Source organism: Sinocyclocheilus anshuiensis, unplaced genomic scaffold (genome assembly GCF_001515605.1).
Source record: "Sinocyclocheilus anshuiensis isolate Anshui unplaced genomic scaffold, SAMN03320099.WGS_v1.1 scaffold1010, whole genome shotgun sequence".
In the NCBI taxonomy this organism is placed as follows: Eukaryota; Metazoa; Chordata; class Actinopteri; order Cypriniformes; family Cyprinidae; genus Sinocyclocheilus; species Sinocyclocheilus anshuiensis.
The window spans coordinates 616,290-626,201 of NW_015537936.1; the positions used below are offsets into that span (position 1 = coordinate 616,290).

At 36.3% G+C, this 9,912-nt stretch overlaps 1 protein-coding gene across 1 annotated transcript in view; it reads right to left on the reverse strand.

Annotated features, from left to right (window-relative positions):
• Nucleotides 1–9,912, reverse strand: part of hcn4 (hyperpolarization activated cyclic nucleotide-gated potassium channel 4) — a 97,162-nt gene that overhangs the window by 7,657 nt on the left and 79,593 nt on the right. Inside the window, exons 5-6 of the mRNA XM_016447685.1 lie at nt 6,308–6,454; nt 5,859–6,099 (exon numbers count right to left, since the gene is read on the reverse strand). Coding sequence (XP_016303171.1) covers nt 5,859–6,099; nt 6,308–6,454 — 388 coding nt within the window. The remainder of the gene's footprint in view (nt 1–5,858; nt 6,100–6,307; nt 6,455–9,912) is intronic.

The window sequence follows — 9,912 nt, forward strand, 5'->3', positions numbered from 1 at the left end:
CACACACACACACACACACACACACACACACACACACAGGGTTCCTGCATTAAAGCTGCATGACACAGACAACTCCATCAAATTCTGCCAGAAATGACGTTGAGCTTCCACAACACCACTGTTCAGCATGAACCTTTGGTCAACCTGTGTGTGCAGACCAGAAAACACACGTCCTGTCACATTCTCTCCAAACACACCCAGAGCTGATCACGCTGACTTTCTATCAAGAAAAAAAACAAACACACGCTCAAAAACAACTATCCTTCCCCCTTTTTTGGATTAAAAATGTTCTGTAATCCACAGCTGAAGCACTAAATGCCACGCAGAGCTTAGAGGACTGGCAGACCTCATATGCCACGGCGGATCAGCAGAATTACGCCCCATTTATCGGGGTGCAGAGCTGGCAACACTGCCCTCTGCTGCCCTCCAGAGAAGAGCAAAACCACTGGCTGCTAAACAACCAATACCCACAATCCTCTCCGCTTTTTAAGTGCCAAACATCAATAATAGGGACGGGGGAAGAAATCGATGTAGACGCCAAACGATTCTTTTCAAAGACAAGACAGAAAGTCAATATTAGAATTTAACATTTAATTCTATTTTATTAACAATTCATATGCAGAGCCACATTGCAAATCATCGAGAACTGTGAACACGACTACCTGAATCTGAATCAAATGGTAAGATTCGCAGCACTAATCAATGCTTGAGCTGCAGTCAGAGTCAGTATTCTTACTGTATGACGACTATTGACTCGTTTGTATTTGTCTCCTGAGTAATATTTTCCCGTTTGACGTGGCATTGGAATGACATGCCGGCCGGACACACAGAAGTGACAGTGGATTTGTTCCAGAATGATTTTGTGATCTCACACTGACCCCAGTTTAGCTCACGGCACCGTTTCCATTAGCATGATGCGTTCAACAGCTGATCTCTGACTCAACAAAATAAAACAACATCAACGTCCAGCAGGAAATCCGGCTGGAACAATCTGATGGAATACTGTGATTGTTTACCAGGATGGAGAAGAGAGAGAGAGTGTGTGTGAGGATTATGTTAAAGGGATAGTTCACCCAAAAAGAAGATATTTTGAAGAATGTTGATAATCAAGAAGTTGCCAGTAACCATTGACTTCCATAATATGGGGGGGGGGGAGACCTATGGAAGTCAATGGCTACTAGCAACTGTTTGGAATTTTCATTTTTTGGGTGAACTATCCCTTTAACTGTGCTGTACAACCATGTTTTTGTTATTAAACACTAAGTGGACAATCTAAACATCACAAACACTTCAGAGCCAGGAAGATATGAACATAATCTCAAAATGGCTGATTAATCACGCAATTACCGCTTATATACCATATTTATGTGCAACTCCAGGGAACTTCAGAAAATAAAATAAAACAAACAAACAAATAAACAAACAACAACAGCATGGTAACATGGCAGTATAAATATAATGATATAATATTTTTGGAAATTTAAGAACAAAAAGGGTTTATATATTATAAACCTATTTGTGGATAATCTAGTGAAATAAATAATTATAGTAATAAATAAATAATCATTTGTAATTCTAAATAATTGTTTAGAATGTATTTAATAATAATTCATAATAATCTATTATTTAACAATAATTTCCTCTTTTTATTTGTAACTTGATGGACACAAGCCTAAATATCAGATTAATCACAATATTATTATGAATTACAAGAATGATAAGTCATTCTAAAACAAAAATCGATTAGATAAGCCACATTTAAAGCTGCTGTAAAATATTATTGCATTTTATGCATGTTATATATGTTATGTCATATTGCTCAGAATATTAAAAATAACAGAAACTATTCAGAAATGGGCTACATTAGACTTTGAACTCGAACACTAACTCTAATATCCTGTCATTTCTGCATAATTCCACTGGTTTTAATGGACAGGAAAATTAGGACTTAAAAAAGGAACAAATACGCCAGAATAAATGAGCAAAATGAGTCAGTGAACCTGTACAACACGTTCCCTGTAAAAACTCTCAATGTGTCAGTGTGTAATGAGAGTCACAGAGCTTGAACCGTGAGAGGATTATAAGCACAGCAGCCTCACTCACTGCATTTGGCAAACCCACAATCCAAACACACACACACACACACACACACACACACACACACACAAACATTCTGTCTGTCTCAGATCTCAAGATGATAACACTGATGAGACACCATGTACGATTTTCCTCCTCCTCCGACAGAAACAGGCTGAGATGACTTGGATCTGAGGGATTTTCCTGAAGAAATTCTGCTTCCAGATCAGAATGAATCAAACGCTCCCGATCATGACATTTAACTAAGAATGACCTACACACTCACACATGCTACACACTCCTGCTGCGCTCTGAGATCATGCTGCAGATTGAAGCTTTTATCCAGAGTCTGACAGCACATGTATTACAGCGATGGTCCACCTGCAGCGCGTGTGTGCCAAAATAAAGCATATCAGAGAGACTGTTTACTCCTCAGTAGTGCAGAGCTTCACTAGTGCTGCGGCTCATAGTTAGAGTCAGTGGTTTAAACACATCTACAGACCAGAAAAGAGACTTGAAGATGCAGGACTCTTTTGACTTAAGAAAACAGCCACTCAGAACACCCAGAAAAAAAAACTAGCAACCATCCAAAACATCCTAGCAATCAGCCAAAACACCCTAACAACCAGCCAGAACACCCTAAAAACCACCAACCACCCTAACAACCAGCCAGAACACCCTAAAAACCACCAACCATCCAAAACACCCTAACAACCAGTCAGAACACCCTAAAAACCACCAACCATCCAAAACACCCTAACAACCAGCCAGAACACCCTAAAAACCACCAACCATCCAAAACACCCTAACAACCAGTCAGAACACCCTAAAAACCACCAACCATCCAAAACACCCTAACAACCAGCCAGAACACCCTAAAAACCACCAACCATCCAAAACACCCTAACAACCAGCCAGAACACCCTAAAAACCACCAACCATCCAAAACACCCTAACAACCAGCCAGAACACCCTAAAAACCACCAACCATCCAAAACACCCTAACAACCAGCCAGAACACCCTAAAAACCACCAACCATCCAAAACACTCTAACAACCAGTCAGAACATCCTAAAAACCACCAACCATCCAAAACACCCTAACGACCAGTCAGAACACCCTAGAAACCATCCAGAACACACTAGAAACCACCTACCATGCAAAACACCCTAGCAACCACTCAAAACACCCTAAAAACCACCTAGCAACCATCCAGAACACTCTAGATACCACCTAGCAATCAAGAATACCACAACAACCATATAACAATACCCTAGCATTGACAAACAACACTCACATTTTCTTAAAAATTAAATAAAAAAATAAAAAAATACATACATAAATAAATAAACCTGGCCTATCTTGCTCTTGTCAATATCTTCTTTCATATTCATCCCTCCTCATTATGTCAAGCTCAACCATGCAACCTCATTATGGAGAGTGAGTCACATGACTTGGCATATACAGCATGTCCATAATTATCATCAGCCTCTGCATTTGAATCATTGATGGCCAACATAATCACAGGAATCACGAGGGCACTCGCGTGTTCTCATGTGTGCCATTTAAAGACGAGCTCATGCATATTTCTTCCTCCCTTATTTATGTGATGAACTGTTTCAAACCTTACTGAGCTGCCTACATAGACAGCAGTTTAAGCTCTCCATGTGAAGCCTGTAGCATAATTATGCTGTCTTCTAAGTCAACTTGTTTTGGCCAAAGCCAGTGTCACATAAGTAATAAATAACAGACACCAGGACAGTAAAATCTCACATTCCCCTGAAGAGCCGTTACATAAATTAATTTAATGAGTGAATAACTCGGGTTAAAAACAAATTCTCCACGGCTTTCCGTTCCTTTCCCAGCATGTACTGGTGCCAGGAACGACTTGAAGATTGTCAGGAGCATGTAGCTATGTGAAATGCAGATTAACGGCAGAGATGGATTGCGTGTTATCTTTCCATTATTTCCATCAGAGTTCCCGCGAGACGAGGTCAGAGGTCGCGAAGAGTACATGAGCTGTAATTAGCCTTGGGTGGACGGGGCACAGGCGGCTAAATGCCTCACTATTTAAGCAGAAACCACTCAATGAAATAAAGCAGATGAAAGAGTGTCGAGAGTTGCAGTCCTGACCTTTGACCTCATCTAAGGCTGTATTCACATTGCTTGGACCAAATTACCCACAAATCACCTGAGACGTAATGTCATGTGACTAATAAATCTGGAACCACAGGAAAATTACATCATGACAACAAAGAACGCCAGAACACACACAAGCTGTGTCCTAAATGACGCACTGTACACTATGCATTTATGCACTCAACTATGTAGTGTACAAATTAAATAAGGTTATTTTGTCATTCATAATCAGAGTCTGATAGCCTGTTACCATTCGCTATAATTAAAGCTGCGACAGTTGAGTGCATGATATGTTCAACATTCCACGCTTTGTTTTTTTTCTGGTTATTTAATTGCATCATCCAGGTATTTAAAGTGCACTTTTCTTTTTGGAATTTTCAGTGTGAACACCTTACTCACACTATTTATACTACAAAACATAGAAAAGTGCATTAGTACGCATTTTGGGACGCACCTACAGTCTCAAAGCTTCACTAGTGACATCACAGACAGCAGACATTATTATCTTATCTCAAATTTTGATCTTAATTAAAATTAATTTGAATTAAAATCTTAATTTTACCTTTTAGTAATACACTTTTTTAAAGTTATATCTGTTAACATCAGTTAATGCGTTGTGAACTAAAACAATGAATAACAATTAAAAAATATATTGCTCATTGTTGGTTCATGTTAGCTAATGCATTAACTAATGTTAATAAATGACACCTTATTGTAAAATGTCACCTATAAATTATAGATTATAAATATATGAAAAATATGCACCACTTTTTTATGTTTTTTAAAAAGAAGTCTCTTCTGTTCACCAAGGCTGCATTTATTTGATCAAAAATACAGTAATATTGTGAAATATTATTACAATTTCAAGTAACTGTTTTCTTTTGAATATATGTTAAAATATAATTTATTCCTGTGATCAAAGCTGTATTTTCAGCATCATTACTCTAGTCTTCAGTGTCACATGATCCTTCAGAAATCATTCTAATATACTGATTTGCTGCTCAAGAAACAATTTCTGATTATGATCAATGTTAAAAACAGTCATGCAGCTTCATATTTCTGTGGAAACCGTGATACATCTTATTTTTCAGGATTATTTAATGAATAGAAAGTTCAAAAGAACAGCATTTATTTGAAACAGAAATCTCCACTGTCACTTTTGATCAGTTAAATGCATCCTTGATGAATAAAATAATTAATTTCTTGAAAAAAAAAAATCTTTAATGACTTGATCTTGAAAGGTAATCTTGAATGGTAGTGTTTATAAGCTGCACATGAAATAAGCTGTTATTTTATGTATCTTCATAGCTCTGTTCTGAATTATGAAAACTGAAGAATAGAAACTTGAACAGCTTCATCAGGAGGAGCCCCCCCCAAAAAAAACCCTGGAAATGACACAAACATTACCTGCTATGCATCTGTGTTAATGTCCCAGAAATAGGGCACTTATCGGCTGTGATCCCACGATTCTGTGACTGTCCCAAAAGCTTAGAGGCAAAAAGCTTTTGTTTTGGCTAATCCATCATTATGAATATTAAAGCTGGAGAAATGGCTGAGCTCGACTCTGTGTGTGTGTGTGTGTGTGTGTGTGTGTGTGAGCGCATGATCCACTTTTGTATTCCATGTTTGCGATTCATTTGTACCTCCAAAGTAGGACCCGTCCGACAGCTTGGTCTCCTTGTTTCCTTTGGTGAGGACGCTCACCACGCCGTGCTGGATGAAGTACATCTTCTTTCCGATGGTTCCTTCTCGTATGATGTAGTCTCCAGGTTGGAAGACCTCGAAGCGAAGTTTGGTGAGCATTGATGTCACAAAATTCGGATCTGCGTTGGCGAACAGCGGCATAGACGCCACCAGCTTCCGACAGTTGAAGTTTATGATCTCCTGTGAAGTGAAAAGCAAAACATTTTAGACAGACTGATCAATTAAAAATGACTTACTGTTCATTCGCCACATTGGAAAAGAAAGGTCAACGTGAGTTCATTGCATTGTGGGATGCAGCATTCATGCATTCGGGTATTCAGTGCATACAGAAAATGCACATACTGCACAAATAACATGCATTCCCCAGCATGCATCTGTGCGTCCTCACCTCTCTTAGTGGCTCATTCAGTTCTCCCAGAATGCTCTCTTCATCAAACATCTTCCCCTGGTATCTGTGTTCATAGTAATCATGGATCCGCTGTCTCATGTCTGCTGGCAGCTTATGGAAGGACATGTACTGCTCCACCTGCTTGTACTGCAGACACACAGACAGACAGTTATTATTGTAAATTTTAGAGGGGGAAGTCCGTTTTTAACATGTTAAACAGAAACATGTAAAACAAGATGATATAAGTTTAAGTTAAGTTAACAACTTTATTAATCCCACAAGGGGCAATTAAAGTAGGGTAGTAGCATCACACAACAACTTAATACAAACATAAGATATTACCTAGACAATACAAATAAATAAATAAATAAATAAATAAAAAACACAACCCAACATGCTTCATAATAAATTCCATACAACAAAAAAAAAAAAAAAAAAACAAAACAAAACTAAGACTTTGAATTGTAAAAACGTATAGCCTCTGGAACAAAAGTGAATTTATATCTATTAGATGAACATTTAATGCTTCTGAATCTTCTTCCAGAGGGCAATACCTCAAAGTAAAGCTTCAAGGGGTGAGAGTCATCTCCCGTAATACTAAGAGTTTTCCGTAACATTTGTTGCTCGTAGAATTCTGCTAGACTCATATCATATATTATAATATCATATGATATGATATATGATATGATATTATAATATATGATATTATTTAACATTTAAATTTAAAAATAATTTAAGAATGCTTTTTATATTATATATTTTATATATCTTCTTTCATTGAATTTTGAATGATTTACTATGATTCATTAATTTATTTCTTAAATGTATTATTTTATTACATTTGATTTAACTACTTGTAAAAACATGCTTTAAAGCATAAAAACATTTAAAACCTACTAAATATGATTTTTATCCTAAAAAAATAAATAAGCTTTATATATATATATATATATATATATATATATATATACATACTAGCTATAGTACTATTCACTACATATATACTATTCGCTATAGTATATATATATATATATAACTGCGTAATCAAACAGCTGAACAAGTACATGCATTAAAATATTTAAAAAATACTAAATATGACTTTATTTGTCAGTTTTAAAATTATATTACATTATTATATCATATCATATCACATATCATATCATATCATATCATATCATATCATATCATCTACCCCAAACCATATCAGCCTGTAGTAAAGATATTCACTTTTCATTTTTATATAAAGTAAACACTTCGCTGAGCTGAAAGGTGGATTTGAACTTGGGTCGGTCTCGTCAAAAGCTTTATCCACTGTCTTTACTTTCAGAACCCATTACCTACTGTCAACCTTGTGTCTCTTATAATTGTGTCTGGCCCAACCAGACAGTGGTGCTTAGTGTTAATAGCCAAGGCATAAATAGAAACTCAAGTCCAAGGTCAATACAGGTGTTTTGTCTAGACAACAGTACATTAAGGTACATAGGAGTTTAGATGTTCATGTCATATTGGTAATTGTCTTTGAAATGTGTTTGTGGGAGTATATCTAAAAATCCAGATAATATTTTGACTTGTGAACTATATGTAAACACATGTTATGTGAAATAGCTTATTCAGGGCTAAAAGATAACATTCAATTTGTATGATTTCTCTTGTGTTAACATTACTATTATAATACATTAATATTATTATGCATCAGATGAATATGCACAGCTAAAATCCAACACAGAAACCATATGAGGACCTGTGAGTTTATGCACATGGACAGACAGATACGTCACATTTTGATTCGGTTCTCATTTGTTGTGTTTTATTTGTGATGTAATGAATACATTGTGACTGTGCTGATACTGTATGAAGGTGAGTTTTCAAACTTTGTCAGTTTTTACACTGTCAGCTGTTGCCGTAAAAAGCAGCAGATGCTAATATCCTCTGAACAACACTATAAAGACACAGAGACAGAGACAGAGGGCTGTTTCCATCCATAGAGAGATGAGTCTAATGAGACTGTGAACATCAGCTCCATGATGAACTGCCTGTGGTGCTGCCTGAGAGAACACACACACACACACACACACACACACACACACACAGCCAGCATAGCTATTGTGTTTTGCTGTCGTAGGGCAGAACAGGCGTCTGTTGTGTTTATATAAAGCTGATTATGACTACAGACTTAAAGTGATATAGCAACAAGTGATACAAGCTCCTCTGCCATACAAATCTGAGTTTCTCTCTCAACAAACAATCAAGTGGTCTCTATTTCTGCAGCATCATGCTGAGTAGCTCCGCCCATGGTTAAATTTCATTGGCTCAAAATGCTGCTCCTCATAACTGTATATGACACGTAATCTTTTCTGATTGGCTGACTGTGTCACTAAAAACATATAAAAATTAATTAACATAATTTAAACTTGAAACAGTTTAAAACAAGACAAAACAAGTATTAAAATTAGATCACAATCCAAGATATTTCTTATTGTACTTGACCTCCTCAACCACTGTTTTTGTTTTTGAAGAACCAGGATTCATAAGGTCTTAGAAAACCTGGATATGCAGTATGAGGCAGGGTTATTAACTAAAACTACAACCATAAAATATATCTTTTGTTACTTGAAACAAAATAAATGTTAACTGAAATAAAATAAAATATAAAAACGTTTGTTTTAATTCAGCTAGCTTCCAAGGAAACATTTAACTTGATGTACTGAAATAACTGAAAATAAAACAGAAAAAAAACAACAAAAACTATATTGACATATTAAAACATAATAATATTGCCAAAGACAAAAACACACAAAACTTTACCAAAAAAATACTAAAAATGGCTAAAACTAACAAAATGTAAAATTAAAACAGAAAGCATAAAAATAAAACTATAATAAATAAAATAATAAATAAAAACGAATATCTAATTGATACTAAAATAACTCTGGTATGAGGAAGTATGATTTCTAGATCTGGAAAAGGCATGTGACTTAATAAGATCTTAAAATGCTATGGACATTTTTTAAATGTTTCTACATTTTTTGAGTTATGCCAGCTCTAAAATATTTTATCAGGTAGAACTTGTAAATCCTAATGTTCGTTATTTGTGAAATGCATTAATGTGCAATTTTTATGGTTTGGAACAACATGAGGATGAATAAACTCTCACTGCTTCCATGCTGCAGTAGAAGATCACTCATTCATACTCACTGAAGAGGTCTCGCTCTCCTCCTGAATGAAAAACACACCGACCTGCCCATGTTTCAGGTGCGCATCCCAATGAAGCTGTTCCATCGACTGTGACGGCGCACCTACAAACCACACACACACGCTGACCTCGCAAGTGTGTGTTGATTTTTAATCAGGCTCTGTCCACCGATCGTATTCAGAGCACACACACACACACACACACACACACACACACACACACACACAGAGAAGCTGACTGACCGTCTGTGGCTTCAGAGGAGCTCTGTATATGTTACAATATGACACGGAGAACATGTTTTCTGCCACAGACACACACGACATTAGGGCTGCACCATTTGAGGAGATAAATCTACTTTTTTCTGTTAAAAATTGCTATTTAAAATGCCATTTAAAAAAGCTCCAGGTTTGCT